Genomic DNA, 16754 nt, shown 5'->3' on the forward strand with positions numbered 1-16754 from the left:
TAATCACAACACCGATCGGCAACAGGTGCAAACTTAGTGGGCCCGACAAAGTCAATGGAGTTGACAGGGACTCACCTCCCTTGCCGATGACAGTGAGGAGTCCCACGAGGGCCGACCTGTCGGCACGCCGCTGCTCCGCGAGGTCGCGTGTGCCTACCAGCTTGCGCGCGGGGTGAGGTGTCGCCCTGTGGGGGAGGGCGGCATCCCGGTCCGCGTCCTTCGGCCTCTTCCAGTGCTCCGGCGTCATGTCCTCACCGTCGGCAGCGGAGACCCCCGTGTCCCGCGCGGGTGTCGGAGTGCGGGCGGGTGGCGCACTCGCGGGGGCGTCCTCTACCGCAGTCTTGGCCGATCTCCTCTGAACTGGCGTTTCCTGATTAAATAGAGTACGTTACCGTTTAGGTATACGGGGTAGGCTAGCTGCCGGGCAGCATTTCTGTACTGCATTTGCGACTTGTTCCGTCACGTGCGAACGGCCTCTCCAAATACGATGAGATGTTAGCATAAACTTAAATATAGCACTCGGAGGGAAGGCTCTACTAAGTAACGAGTACACTGAGGTAACAACGGTCGTGTGATCGCGATACACACGTACAAAGGTGGCATTAATATCATGTACACGAGGAAAAAAAAGGCAGTGCATTGGCAGAGTTGTCATTTATATGCAGTGGATTCTTGTGAAAGGGTTTCGATGTGATTACAGCTGCACGGAATTGACAGACAATGAACGTGGAACGGTAGTCGGAGCTAGGTGCGTGGGACATTCCATTTCAGAAATCCTTAGGGAAATCAATATTCTGAGATCCACAGTGTTAATAGCAAATTTCAGGTATTACCACTCACCACGGATAACTCAGTGGCTGACGGCCTTCACTTAACGAACGGCTGCAGCAGTGTTTGTGAGGATTTGTCAGTGCTAAATGACAACTGGGTGAAAAATTGCAGAAATCGATGTGAGACGTATAACGAACTTATCCACCTGGGCAGTGCGGCAAAATTCGTCTTTAGTGAACTGTGTCTGGAGATGACCGACAAGTGTCTACGGTGACCGTATCGGTCGGACGCTATACAACTGGAAGACTGTAGCCCGGTCACATGAGTCCCAATTTCAGTCAATAGGGTTCGAGTGTGGCGCAGAGTCCACAAAGCTGTGGACCCGAGTGGTCAACGAGGCACTGTGCGAGCTGGTGGTGGCTCCACGATGGTGTGGGCTGTGTCTACGTGAAGTGAACTGGGTCTGCCGTTCCGACCCAACCAATTATTGACTGGAAATGGTTACGATCGGCAATTCGGAGACCATCTGCAGCCATTCCAGGACTTCACATTCCTGAGCAACGATACGTCTGAAGAAGAATCTGATTAATTTGCGCCAATGAGTTGGCCACCCAGATTGCCCAATGTGATCTCATCGAACATTTACGGAAATTCATCCTGGAAATGTCCCCCAGGCTGTGGCTAAGACGTGTCTCCGCAATATCCTCATTTCCGGGAGTGCTAGTTCTGCAAGTTTCGCAGCAGACCTTCTGTGAAGTTCGGAAGGTAGTAGGCGAGGTACTGGCAGAAGTAAAGCTGAGAGGACAGGGCACGAGTCGTGCTCGGATAGCTCAGACAACAGAGCACGTGCCCGCAAAAGGCAAAGGTCCGAAGTTCGAGTCTCGGTCCGGCACACAGTTTTAATCTGGCATGAAGTTTTATATCGGCACACACTCCACTGTGGAGTGAAAATTTCATATACAGAACATAATCGAGAGGTCGTTCGAGCACAAAGTCCTGCAAAGGTCGCACTTGTGCAAAAAAGGCCCCATTTGATATAATATATGACCTACGATGAACACCATTTTTTCCTTCCCTGTCCTCTATTCCATATGTAGTACAGGAACCACTGGATCATAGGTGTCCAGACACTTATTAGTGGACATTAATATGACGCGTGCCCACCTTTATGGTGGCTCGAACTTTACTGGAGGCACTTTCAGAAATGTCTGAATGCCTGTAGAGGAATGCCAACCCATTCTTAATAGAGATGTGAAACCAGAGAATTTACTGGCCTCGAACACTGGGGTTCGGATCGGTACTCTTTGTAGGCCAATCCATTTCGGGAATGTTACAATCCATCAATCACTGGCGTTCCATTAGAGCAAGGTGCACTCCCATACTGATACAAACAATTATTACCTATAAACTTTCTCTACTGTACATAGTAAACAAAGCAGTAAAATGAATGCTTTCATATTCTTCTGCATTCACCATATTTAGCGCAATAATGGGACCATCCTCTACCCATGAAAAACACCCCAATACCTCTCCACACTTCACTGTTTGCACTAAACATTATGGTAGGTAATGTCCTCCACATATTGAACAAACTAAAACCTTCCATCGTATTGCCACACTGTGTACCATGATTTGTCACTTGAAATCATTCATTGCAATCATTCACTGTGCAGCGGTGCCGTTCTTTACACCACCTCAAGCTAACACTAAATACTGAAAGCTGTGCAACCACTGAACCTTATTCTTTCTAGCTCCATACGCAGTCACTGCCAACGGCCTCGCCGCAGTGGTAACATTGGTTCCCATAAGATCACTGATTTATCTATTGTCAAAAACTACTTACTTTTACTACAGTAACATGTTAATGGAATGTTTCAAATAGAAAATTTTACTTTCCAGAAAATTCTCTGTGGGTAGTCTAGGATACACAGTCACTCAGTTACATCTGTACCATATATCTCGAATATGCCTTCATTGTGCACAGATATTATGTTAATTTGGGCCGAACTGTCACTGAGGTGTGATTAGACATTAATGTAAATTTCAAGTGAACAATTATAGAGTATGACCATATATTATTGTCACTTGTTTGCATTACGTAGGTTCCTAAAAAGTCCATGTGGTTCACTGATCAGTTGCATTGCAAACGTGGGCTTTACTATATAAAAAGAACAGTGGGAATAAATATGCATCTACTTCAATGGTTTGGTGTAAAACTATTCAAAGTAATGTTGCTTCAGGCTTTCCCCGACAACGATACAAATGGTTCTTGGGTGAGATGATGAAGTTGTGAAATCCCAACAACATTTCATTAAAGCAACTGCGATGAACACACGTCTGAGCTATTGCTGAAGACCCCTACTTATGTCAGTCTAGCAAGGGTCACCTTTGACCTAGAATGCTCGGAACTGCACAGAACCGTGCTTAGAATAATACTGTAGATAAAACAAACACTGGTCTGTGTCAACTGCATGCAAAACGTTGCATTATATCACAAGTGACATTTTAATACAGAGAAACAAAGTGACACGATATCAATACCTCAGGACAGAAATCGTGCATAATTTAATGACATCAGTGTATCACTATATTTTCAATCGAGTGACAAAAAGCCTCAAAAACCTTCTGATTAAAGTAATTATAATCATGTAAAACACACATATCCTACACAGCTGATAGTACTTATATTGGTCTTCAAAGTAGATGTGGGATTTTGATGAAGAGGTTAAAACAAAGTGGAACAGAGTAAGTTGTACAGCTCACTAAAGCCATATTTTTACATTCAAAATCACTTTTGCTCATTCAAGCAGTCCAGTATCAAAAGTAACACTAATTACATTTTTAAATGGTTATACAGGTATGTCAATATCACAAGAAATAAACATCAAGGCGTTGACAATACTTCATTGTTTTCGGTGACAATATCTTCAGCATAACATCTTTGTTTGGAAAATGTGCATCTATAAGGGTACAATCTGGATGGCCTGACCAGGAATCACACTGCAATAGGCTCTTTTCACTTGTTGCATGTTCACTAAGGACTGAAGTTAGAAAATGTTTGTGTGTTCTTTAGCCATTTTTTTCACTTTGGAATGTTTCATGGGCAGGGTGTTTCAAGTTTCTTTGAAATATCTGGGCTCAAACTGCCTTGGACCCCTTGATAACAGATGTACAGTTTGTTTTCTGTTTTTCTTTCTGTCTGTCATTGATAAAGCCACATCAATTGCACAGTTGTAGGTAGAGCTGTGAACAGATTGCAATGCAGTAGCTGCAGTTTCCTCTCCCCTGTGAAAAGGTGTTGACAAAGACATTTCATACTGGAATTAACTCTGGTCATTTTTCCAAATGTTTCCTTTCTCCAAACCCTTCTCTGTCATAAACATGTTCACTTTCTCCACAAATTATTGTGCCCTCTTATCTACTATTGTCTTATACATCCTTATGTGTGACAAATGTAGCAATATGCCTGGATGAAATGCCATATTAAGAGTTAAGATCATCGACAAAAGAAATTGAAATTTTGAAAGTGTCAAAGCCAATCATTTTAGACGCATCTGGTGCCCACATTTGCAAATGCCAACAGGAAGTGTAGATCCGAACGACTTTGCTCTACCAAGCTGTGATATTAAATTGTTATTGTGAGAGTCTATTTTCTGTTTGAATACTCATGTTCACATTCAGATTCTTACTGCCCTTCAAAATCAGTAGTCTACCCAGCGTGTCATCCCCACTATCCCCAGCCCCTATTTCAGTTCCATATTCAGCCAGTCACAAATTTGTTCCTAATACGTGGACACGATTGATAGGATAAATTCTCTTCACAATGTTACTGTACACACTCATACGCAAACACTCCAAAACATACATTCACACAACTCTAGCACTTTTTCATGCAGCTACAATATGCCACCGTCTCATGGCGCTAGCTAGCAGCCAAATGCAGAGTTTTGCACGGAAATGACACAAGCTGCTGCTGTTTTTATGACTGAGTGTTTGTCTAAACACAGTTTTGTGCAGTTCCAAGTGTTCGAGGTCAAAGGAGTCCCTTATAAGAAGGAAATGTGCAGGCACCGAGAGGACAAATTTGGTGACCAATATCAAAGCTTTCCTAATCGGTAGCCGGAAGGTCAGTTGTGCAACCTGTCAGCCCACGAAACAAGAAATGTACGCACAAAAGCTACTGTTCACACTGTGCGCTGCCATGCGACCATCCTCGCTGTAATATTTAAGCCATCACTAAAGCGTCAACCCTCGTACGACCGACAGTTTCCCTTAGCCACCATTGTCACTTTAATACTGACAGCACTGGATCCCATGGTGTGCAAAGCTGGAACACGCGGTCTCTGTTCAAAATATTTAACGAGATGTGAATTTCCCTGCTTCTTTATTACACTGTCCCAACGCGAAGATGTCATCAAGAGCATTTCGGTAATTTTGCAGGCCATATTACATCCAATACTGAGCCAATGCTCGGTTACTACAGATTTCTCCAGCCAGTCAAAATGTGTGTGTCATCAATGTTCGAAATATCCATCTTACACGGTGCAAGTCTGTCCGACGTACAATTTCCCACAGCTACGAGGAATCTCCAACCGAGACAGCCTTCACTGAGCCTAGAAGACATCCGAGTTTCTTGGTGGGCGGAATGTGCAGCCTGACAAATCTTGTGAACAGAGATACTGGATTCTAAATTGGCAGAACGTGGAATCTGCTGCTGGCAATATTAAAGTGATGGTGACCATAAAGAGAAACTACTGGTCATACAAGGGATGACTGTTTGGTGGTGACTTAAATATTTTGACAATGGCGAGGGTGTCACTCGGCTGCACGGATGTGTATTTCAGGATGCTGCTTATGACAGAAGTTGCTGCGGCCAAAGGTAGTGCACATTAAGAACGATAGATATTGCACCTGTCCCGACGTCCTCAGTTCATCATCCGACAGCTGGCTGTCATTCCCACAATGTTTCTACCTTCGTTACTGGCCACCAAATTTGGCAGCTTCACACCTTTGTTTCTCCGACTTAGAGTGGAACAAATAGGAAGCTTCAATCATAGCTCAGAAGCATGTCTGTCAAATTGAAGATGTCAGTCAGTTGTGCCAATCAAATATAGGGATTTCACGATGACATCTGACATCTCGCACAATAACAAGAACAACAACTGCTACTCAAAGCACCAAACAATCAGTAACTGACACTGAAAGAGGATGAAACCACAAGGAATACTTTAACAGGTCAGTAAATTTACTCGTACATGAACACAGTACTTTACTTCTTTCGAAAGTCACCTATCACCACTACAACATCGGAACAACATTCACGGTTTATCAACGAAACCCTGCACAGCTTCGAGACAGAGTCTGAGAAACTGTGCACACAGAAAATGAATTGAAATTGTTTAGCACACTATTTTCAGTAGCACCAGACACTGTAAGAAAAGGACCAGAAATGAGTCATTTATGAAAGAGTACTCCGTTCGAGTACAGATATTACAACAGCACAAATTTGTTACGACAGCACCATCACAAACCCCCGAACCTATACAGAAATGTAGTTCACATCACGTCTACTGATAAACATTTTGTTGCAATTTTTTTGTCACTGGGGGAAAAAAAAGTTGAAGAAAAGTCCCAGATTCACGATCTGACATGAGCAGTCTGCACACAACAAAACATACGGCACAAAATATTTCATCAATTGTAAATGAAAAGAAATATATTCGACAAATGCTATAAAATGTTAACATTTTTTATTTAGTTTAAAGTTTACATTGAAACACATCTCGCTACAATAATATCTGGCAAATTGTGCTCAACTCTCTTCACTAGTACTGAGCCAGAGGTAGTAGTGCAGAAAGTGTTGCCATCCTGCACCCGACCAGCTTCCCACCCGTGTGTGTGGAATGCATAAAATTTTGGTTGTAGCCTCGTGCAAAACAATTAACTGGTCTCAAGGGAGATAGGGCTAGTTTCCCTACTCCGCCAGTCGAGTAATTCCTGCCTGTCGTAGGGGTGGGATCCTACACTTCACAGAGCCAGAGTGATAGAATGGCCGAGTTCAGGTGGGGACAAGTCTCTTGACGTATAGCGCGGGACCCGTGGCCAGAGTCACAAGTGCAGACCTTAATGGCAGAAGTAGATTTCAGTACAGCAAATCTGGCAGATGAAGTGACTCTTCTCTCTGGGAAACCACTGCCCTGTGACGGAGAGGGAACTCCAAAGGCTAGAGCGAGCTAGCAACTGAACAAACGAAACTGCTTTCAAAACCAAATGAGGCCTTGTGTGGAAACATTGTATTTTTCAGAAAAAGGATTCATGCTCTACCTCTGGCAATGACACTGGCAATACAAAACTCTATGCCACAGCACAATCGAAGTGGAACACACACAAAACTCGATATGCGACTGAAATCAGAATTGCCACAGTTAATATTTTCACCTCAATTGGCAAAACAGATGAGTGTGTAGACTTTATTAAAATGAAGAATATTGACACACTTGGTCTCAGTGAAACCACATGGAAGGGATACGAAGAAAACAAACTAAAGGAGGGATAGTATCTATTCTCATCAGAAATACCCCAAGCAAAAATGGAGTCAGACCTATTATGGATCACTGAATGGAAGATCATGTGGTGTTTCTGACTGTATTCATCACATCAGGCGAAAATTAAATTATTCCCAAAATATAAACAGCATTCACTGCTATTCACCACAGGCTGATTGTGGAGGAGGAGATTTTGAAGAGGACCTTGAGGAAAGAGTACGGGAGGTAGTAACAATTATCACAGATGATACGAACACTGAAGTGGAGACTGCAAGAGATACGTACGAGAGTATTCTAGGTGCATATGGGTGGGATGCATAAAACCGAGAAGTTAATAGGCTCTTCTTGACTACTGTATGAGGAACAACCTTGTAATAGGGAACTCCTGAATACTCTCTTATAGACTATATTTTGATTGAGAAACAAGTTCAAAATAGGTTGCTAGATGTTACTTGGAAAGTGATCAACAGTCTCGTCACTGGCTGCTTCGAGGTTCATTAAGCTAAACATTTGAGGCATAAAAGGAGAAACTTAGAATGTAGAAATTGAAGACCCGTGATAAAATCGTACAGTTCCAAGACAACTAACTTCAAGACCGTACTTCCGAGCACAAGCATAAAAACAGTTGAGGTACTCAGCAATCCATCACGACTTCAGTATTAATGCCGACTACAATACTCTTGTGTATATTTGTAATACCAGATGCACAAAGCAGCTGACACGTGTGTAACTGTGTTCAGATATACGTTATTTTTTGTTGAACTGGAAAAACTCGACAGTTCTTTCTGGATACATTATAATTGGCAAGAACAATGTATTCTAGAACAACTGAATAGATTTTCACTACTGCTAATGATTCAAAACACTGAGAGAACAATTTGTTTATGCACCCTCATCAGTTTTTAGTAGGCACACTCCATCGTATAAATGTCAGATAACACCGTCAAGTAGAGATGTGGAACTTTGCTTTGCCTAGTACCGAATGGTGTAAGTGAGGTTATGGTATCATCTGAGACACAGAAAGCCAGAGTATACTACATCTGAATTGAAGACGGGAAATGTCAAACTTTGTTAGCACCATTTTTTCACAAAAAACAATTTCACTGCTATTGTGTTGTCAGTTCCCTGTTGCATGTCCCTAGATTTCTGAGTCTTAAATTGTGGAGAAAATGTTTACAACATTCATTACTAAATGTTGGACCACCCAGTGCTTCCCCTCGAGCCGCGAGTGCGGTACATCGAGGTCTCCTTCATTCAATTGATCCACAATTTGTGCAGTAAGCAAAGTGCAAGTAAGGTTCTGTCTCAAACAACAAAACATCTCACACAAAGGGAGATAATTTGTGTTTCAAAAATAGTATATGTTGGAGAAGTGAACAGACAAAACAAAGTATGCCCACAAAATATTAAAAAAGACCCTTCTTTCTCAACGGCACAAGGGGTTCCACAACAAACTTCACAATTCTGACCCCAAGAATGCAACTACGTAAGGAAACTTTGTCGCACACAGTATATCACCACTCACTGAAATGAAATTTCAAAGTGAGGTATGTCACTATTTTTAAAATTCATGAACAGAATAAAAATTTACACACAATTTTCACTCCAGTTGCATAGTATATGGAGAACAAATAAAGTCACAATGTACTGGACTACAGGAATAAGATCTAACTGTTAGGTTCACTGGATGAAAGCTGTCTAATGCAATGCGTCATGTTTAGACACTGTTCAATTTGTTTTCAAATTGAGGTGCTTTAGACTGAGGAATATATTTTCCTTATCAAACGTGTTTCAACGAGGTGATAAATACATAAATTTGCTGAAAAATTCCTGGAAAGGGCTGGAGCACACTGTAATGCTGTCAGTAACTTACTGAGAAATTTTGAGAGAATGGCACAGTGTTTGAGATGCCAAACGAGTGGGATATTTCTGATTCTATGGAGCACAGCCCAGAAAAATCATTGTGGAAGTTGGAACGAGGCAAAGATGATAGGCTCGCAACCGCGCACTAAGCAACTTGGAAAATACTGAAATTATTCTCGTATAATGTGGCAGCAGTGCAAGAATTGAAAGATGTGGATCGTGAAAATTGAATCCTTTACTGCAAATAGTTTACATCTCTTATTGACAGGAGAACCACTGATATTTTCGATGTCATCTTTTGTACAGACAAGACCCGATTCTAGCTCTCCTGTAGTGTTAACGCAAAACACGGTACGGCCAACGAAGAATCCTGAAACGTCACTGCAGGCTCAGGAAATTGCTGTGTGGGTACCAATATCCTGACAATGCACGACTGGTACCCTTTATTTTTTGAAAAAACTGTGAACAGTGAATGTTAAGGTTTAATGCTCCACGATTTCATTGGCCAACTAAAGGAAAATGAAAGCAACTACTGGTTCAGCAAGATGGTGCTGTTGTGCACACAGCTAATACTGTGCATCTTATGGAAGAATTTTTTGGGGTATGTTCAGCTTCAAAAAACTTATGGCCCCTTCGCTCGCCGCGTCTTATTTCGACAGACTTCATCTTCAGGGAGCAGCAAAATCTCACAATCGCCCTTGCATACTTTGGGACTCAAAAACTGAAATAACCAAAAATGTGAGTAAAGTACCACTATCAGATCTGTATAAAGAGTTTTCCAATAAAATTAAATGTGTTTGTATTTGTACAGCTGCCCACAGACGTCACTTCTAATGTATGTCTAACTGCCTGGAAACTTTCCGAAGACCCTGTCCATCCTGAAACACTCAAGATAGAAAAACTGAAGCCAGCAGTTTCTGTGTCCTGCAGTAGAAGACAAGTAATATGTCAAATTGTTTGCTCGTAGACTAAATCATTCAGAAGTACATCAGAAAGGATATTTTTACAATTACTAAATATGAAAGTGTTACAACTTCCAGGTGATCACTCAAGTATCTGATCTGACCGATGCCAATGGGTCACATCATTTGCTCCTGTAACATCACTTACCACTGCCTGTACCATGTCCTCTTCCCGGCCATTCTGCTCCTCTGTGTCCGGGCTGGATCCAGACTTGAAGTGTTTGCCAGTCTGCACCGGGACAGGTGTGCCACTACGCGGACTCCCATCTGCAAAAGAAAGGGTTCCAATCTGTCACATGCAGCAAATCGTATTCCAAACAAGGATAGCAATATTATACTTCTAAATCGTAAACCACCAACAATCGACAGTATGAGTAGCTAATGGGTGCACTGTTTTGTTCCCTCCAAAGAAAACGGAGAAAGAAATGCTAGAGGCAAATATTCTGCAGACAGATCGAGATTACCTCGGGGCAACAATAGGGAACACGGCATTTCTTCCTTAGAAGGAGATAAACCTCCAGATGTAAAAGGAATTTGGGTGTACCTCAAGGAAAACTTACAGCGATGTAGCAGATAATGTCACAAGTTCCGTGAGATTCTTAACAGATGATGCTATTACATGCAGATAAATTGTAACACTAGAAAGTTGTAGAAACATGTGAGAAGAGGATTGACACTTGTTGCAGGGATTGGCAGGTGAATTGCAATACAAACAAATGTAATACTTTGGGCATAAACAGGCAGAGAGAAAGAGAGAGAGAGAGAGAGAGAGAGAGAGAGAGAGAGAGAGAGAGAGATAATCGATTGCAGAGGCAACCCGACAACTGGCCCGTGAAGGCTCTCAGGTAGGAGGAAAGACTTTGTTCTGTACAGATATCTTTAAAGTTGTACTTCAGTAGCAATACTAATTTCATTTTCAAGTGCATCTAAAAACAATGGCAACACACCAAATTAAATGAGTGTTACAATATAAAAACATATGCAACTGAGTGCTTTATCAAACCCAGTTTTACAGATACGGATTCGTTATCTTCATTAATTAAAAATCACCTCGGTTATCCACAGCAGTGTCGCCAAGGTGCAGAATACAGAATGCACAGAGTGATAGTAATTGCAAGAACTACAGTATTAGCACACAATTATGTGCATCTTTTTAATTGTGTGTATTACTCCACGCACACTGTACTTCAGATCGTGCACCTCGAAAACTGTGCTACGCGTAGTCACATGTGGCACACGATTTTTAATTGAGGAATGCGGTGTGTGTACATGTCTTATAGAGCCCAATGGAACGGTGTCGTTCCTCACATTTATAAAGCAGTGCCGATACAGAAGAAATCGATCTCCTGCAGGACTTGTAGGACAGGAAGCAGTGCGCCACAGACCTGGAGAGATGGTGAACTTCCTCTTGTTGTTGGCAGCGAGCACCAGCAGGCAACGGCTAGAGCTGAGCGAGCTAAGGATCTCGTTGCTGCACAGGCGCTTGACTCGTGACCGCGTGCCCGTTGTCTCGTCACTCGCCGTACCCCGTGGCGTGCTGCCACTTTCGCCGCTGCCGTTGAACGAGTCACTACGACCGCGCTTCGTCCTGTGGGAGACAACAGTGCTACAGTAGGTCGTGGCACAGTTACAGCAAGCATTGCACAGAGGACACAGTGGGGTCTACAGTTCTCAAACATACGCAAATATTGCTGTTGCAGTCTTCAGATCCAAGACTACTTTGATGCAGCTATCCACATCAGTACGTACAATGCGAGACTCATCCTAACCACTCCAACATACATCTGCCCGAACCTGAATTGTTGAGCTTTTGTCTGCCTCTACAATTTTTACCACCCACACTTCTTTCCACTACCAAACTGTCGATGCACTGACGCCTCGATGTATGTCCTACTGACTGATCCCTTATTTTTGTCAACTTGGGCCACAAATTTCTGTTTTCCTCAATTCAATTCAGCACCTCTTCCTTAGTTATGAAATTTATCCATCTAATCCTCAGTACTCTCCTGTAGTACAAATTTCAAAACCTTCTATTCTCTTACCATACACATTTCATTTATGTACAAAGGTAGACTCGATTACCTACAGAAAAGACTTCCTACGAATAACCTTATATTCGAGATTAACGAAGTGTTCTCTTTCAGATATGCTTTTCTAGCTATGCCCCGTCTACATTTTATATCCTCTCTACTTCTGGCACCATCAGTTATTTCACCATCCAAATCAAAAGGATCACCTATTTTGTGTCTCATCTCCAAATCTAATTCCCTCAGTTACTCCCCTAATGAAAAACATCTCCTGCTTTTAGTGTCTCATCTCCTAATCTAATTTTCTCTCACTCAGCCAATTTAATCTGACTACATCCCATTAGCCTTGTTTTACTTCTGTTGACATTCTAATTTCATTTTAAGACATCATCCATCCCGTTCAACTGATCTTCCAAGTCATGTGGAGTCTGACACAATTACATTTGAACCTCAAATGTTTTATTTATTATTGCTGAACTTTTGTCGTCTTTACCAAATGTCACCTCTGTTTCTTCACTGCTTGTTTAATGCACAGATTGAAAAACATGGGAGATATGGTACAATCTCTAATAAAACCTTCTCGGTTTTCAGCTCGTGTCAACTCAAATACAATTCTTGAGCTTCTGATGGACATCTGTGCCATTGTCGTCAGTAAAAACCACTGACAGCCGGCTGGATTCTTTGACGCAACAGTTTCCACTCGTACGGTCAAGTTGTTCTGTCGTATTCTAACGACAATGTACGTCTTCTATTGTGATGCATATTATGACGTAACAGATGGTAAAGTGATGGGATTACCACTGTCTCCAACAGGCTCTGAATTCTATGGCATTACACCTGTCTCACTTCCTAAGGTACATCAATGACACATCTCTGACAGGGCCCCACGGTGAAAATGCGCTGCAACAGTTTGTCAATCACACAAACGGTGCCCAACCCGACATTAAATTTGCCATCGAGATGGAGAAGGATGGCAAGCTACAGTTCACAGATGTTTCAGTCGAGTGGGCGGTATGAGGCCGGCTCAGTCATTCAGTGTACATGAAACTGTGCACAAGTACGAGGTTCTGAACATATTAGTACACAGAACGAAAGTTATATCTGACAACGACCATCTACGTCTGAATTGCAGCACCTGTAACAGGTGTTCAAAAAGAACAATTATAGCAAGAGACACACAGCAAATGCTTTCAAGTGCCACTAAAGGAGGATGCCTCGTGAACCGGTTGGCAAAAGAGGACAAGCTGACTACTTTCCTGCCACACTGAAGCAATGAACAGCAAGTTAGGACATGTGTTGCTGAGGCACAGACTGAGACCAGTGTTGCAGCCTGCCACAAGACACAGGATATGCTGCACCCTATTAAAAGACAATGTAGCTCGTCGTGTGCCCACTGTGTACGGTATCTGTATAGGTCAGATAATTTGCACAGCTGCTGAGTGTTTTACTGAGCACACGAGACATATTAAAAACAGGGTGCTTGACAAGTCAGCCATAGCTGAGCACAGCTTGGAAAACAGACACAAAATACAGTTTGAAAACACGAGAGTTGTGGCTCGTGCGTCAACTTAGTGGGATTCTGTTATAAAAGAGGCAGCTGAGATCAGAATAAACAGCAACAATTTTAAAAGAAACCAGAGGTACGTACTTAGTAGGGTATGACGACAGGCTTTGGGTATCCAAAGGAGGCAAAGACGGATGCCTGAAACTTGTAGTGAGACAGGAGTGGGAGTTTCAAATGTGGTGCCAGCCCCTCAGATGACCTGATGTCACACGGTCCCATAGGGGGCCGGAGCTGCTACCATCGGCCTACTTCACCTTCCACCCACGCACCGTTTCGACCTCCTCCGATCGGTGCCAGAGGTCACAATAGTGCCAATATACGTGGGAAACCAGTGCCGGCGCCAGCAGCCAGCAGCGCCAGCAGCCGACGACGACGGTACAGATAGCTGTCGAAAGCTAGAGAATTTTACTCGAAATGACACGGCTAAAAAACTGAGAAGATTTTATCCTCACATGCCACTGCAAAAAAACACCTAGGACACTTGGTACAACCTTATACCACTGTCTCTGAAGCTCTTCAAATCTGAACTGTCATCTGGTTTCTGTACGAGTAGCACAAAACCTTTTGACTCTTTGTTTTATCTTCTAACTTCAGAATTTCAAAGAGTGTATATCAGCCAACATTGTCAAAAGCTTCCTCCATATCTACAAATACTATAAATGCACGTTTCCCTTTCTTTAATCTCCTTTCTAAGATAAGCCGCAGTGAGGTAATGCCTCGGGTGTGACTACATCACGACTCGTGAATTGCAATATGTCGACAGGTTTCTGTCAGAAAGTGGAGTGTTCAGATTCGACATTCATTTGCATACAAAAGAATAAAAATGGACCTAATAGCAGTGCTGTGTGGGCCCCATATCTGAACGTATAAAGATTCCTTAGATCAGTTTGCTGTTCCAGGACCCACAGAAATACAAATAATGAACACTTTCTCAATATAAACGTTAAATTCCCTTTCAATAAAAACCACTTACTGATGTAATGTGTGTGGACAACAGTGAGTGTTTCGCATATAGATATTTACAAGATCGCTTTACGTGACTGGTGGATGCAAGCACAGCAAGCTGTCAGGCCAAGCCCACTGCAAATGTCAGAGGTCCTTCTTACGCCAACTCAGATATACATTCCGACACCTATCCACCCCCCCCCCCCAAAAAAAATAAAAAATAATGAACGCCCTCGAGAGTTCACTGCTAATCTTCCCTTCACAGAATCCTCCTCCCATCTGACGCCAAATTCCTATATTCCCTGCAATTAATACTGTCAGTATACTACCACTCTTCTTTCCCACCAAATACTGGGTGCCACTATCCTATTACAGTACTTTCAGTTTCACATATTTGAGCCAGTCAGTGAAGACACAGAAAGGACAAATGATGAATTCGCATGCTACAACATAATGCTTCATTTTGAGTTAAGGATTCGTGTGCACAAATACCACGAAAATTGGCTGTACTTCCGATGGCCCTTGTGGCTCTACTGTATGAGTTTGTATTAATTTTTTCAGTGCCTGAAGATCTTATACATTAGGTACCGACTTCTTGGCTTTTGAAGTGTTAAGATATCAAAATTTGCTGACTGCTTTCCGACAGGTAGACATGACAGAAATTTAGACAAAGGGAATGTAAAGTTCATGTACGACAGATACGAAATGGAAGCAGGTGATAACAGTAATCATTAATATATAAATAGTAAAATATACACAAAGTATTGACTAAAAGCTTTTTGTGGGATGCTAATACACCCGGAACCAGTACCAGGATGGCTACTAAAACTTGCAAAAACTGAGAATTACAGGTGTGGAGAGGACCATGGTGTCTAGCAGCTCCAGATAAATTAATGGCGAGCAGAGAGGTTTTGAGCCATACAAGGAATGATGTATCAGCATTCCCCATTAAAGTTAAAAATGCACGGGTGGCTATTATTGAGGGTATGAAGGTGGTTGTTACTGCAAGCAAACTGTACAATGCTCCAAGAATATTATGAAATAAAATTTCGGTCTAACTCCACAAGAATCTACCTGATAAATTAAAGCAAATTAATGATTAGCAGGAGGGTGGGAGGAGCCAGCATACCACAATCACAACTTTTCTTTCCTCTCAGCTAAGCTATATACCACCAATAACCAATAGTATAGCTGCAGTTTTGAAACATCAATAATTTAGTTGGAATGATATTAATATAATTAACACACTTTGAGATAACAAATATTTTAAAATTTGTGATTTATAAAACTCAATTTCAATGTTAGGTTAAAAACACGGAATTCCCTGAGCTTTCATGAAATTCCACGAGAATTCCACGTTTTCAAAGTTTTCCAGAATAACTGCACCCTAAATACCATTAGTGGGAAATGAAGTATGAGAAAAATTTAGTGTTTTCCTGGGAAAACCATGATTTTATACATCATTGGCATAGAACTTCCCACTACCACTTTAGAAAACAAGACCCAGCACAAGAAAAGTCAATCTTGGAAAGATCTCTGATGTGTAGCAACATGTACGCTGCATATTTTCCTATTACGATACGTTACATATTTCTGTAATTACGAAAGTATAAATTGAAATTCCACCAAACACAGCGTGTTAGTTTTCCAACAATTGAAATCAAGATTGCGATGCCCTTTTGTAAGCTAACCACAGTTCATGTCACGTGATGTCGCCAGCCGGTGACAGCAGATATTCAGAGCATACGACATGTGACGTAGTTAGCCAATAGCAACATCGCTGCTCAGCAGCAAGAACACACAACTACGAAAAGTTAATGGGTTAAATTAATATACAAAGTGCAGATAAAGATAAGCTAAGCTTTCACATACAATTATGATGTCAAAGATTAATAAGCCACAAGAGAAGCTAAGCTTTCACATGTAATACTGGTGTTCCTTGTGTGTGCTACACTTTAAGATACATCACATAAATGTATCAGTAAAATTTAAAATAATGACAAATCTCTGGTCCTCCGGGCTTGAAATTCTTCAAAGTGGCTCGTCCTCAAAGAGTCAAGTTTTAAATGAGAGACAC

The 16754-nt window shown here is 42.0% G+C and overlaps 1 protein-coding gene across 2 annotated transcripts in view; it reads right to left on the minus strand.

Annotated features, from left to right (window-relative positions):
- LOC126295181 (nuclear pore complex protein DDB_G0274915) overlaps positions 1-16754 on the minus strand; it is a 132064-nt gene that overhangs the window by 82056 nt on the left and 33254 nt on the right. For both annotated transcript variants that reach the window (XM_049987486.1, XM_049987487.1), the window contains exons 5-7: positions 11527-11729; positions 10290-10408; positions 76-370 (exon numbers count right to left, since the gene is read on the minus strand). In XM_049987486.1, the coding sequence (XP_049843443.1) occupies positions 76-370; positions 10290-10408; positions 11527-11729 (617 nt within the window). The remainder of the gene's footprint in view (positions 1-75; positions 371-10289; positions 10409-11526; positions 11730-16754) is intronic.

Source organism: Schistocerca gregaria, chromosome 11, assembly GCF_023897955.1.
Source record: "Schistocerca gregaria isolate iqSchGreg1 chromosome 11, iqSchGreg1.2, whole genome shotgun sequence".
In the NCBI taxonomy this organism is placed as follows: Eukaryota; Metazoa; Arthropoda; class Insecta; order Orthoptera; family Acrididae; genus Schistocerca; species Schistocerca gregaria.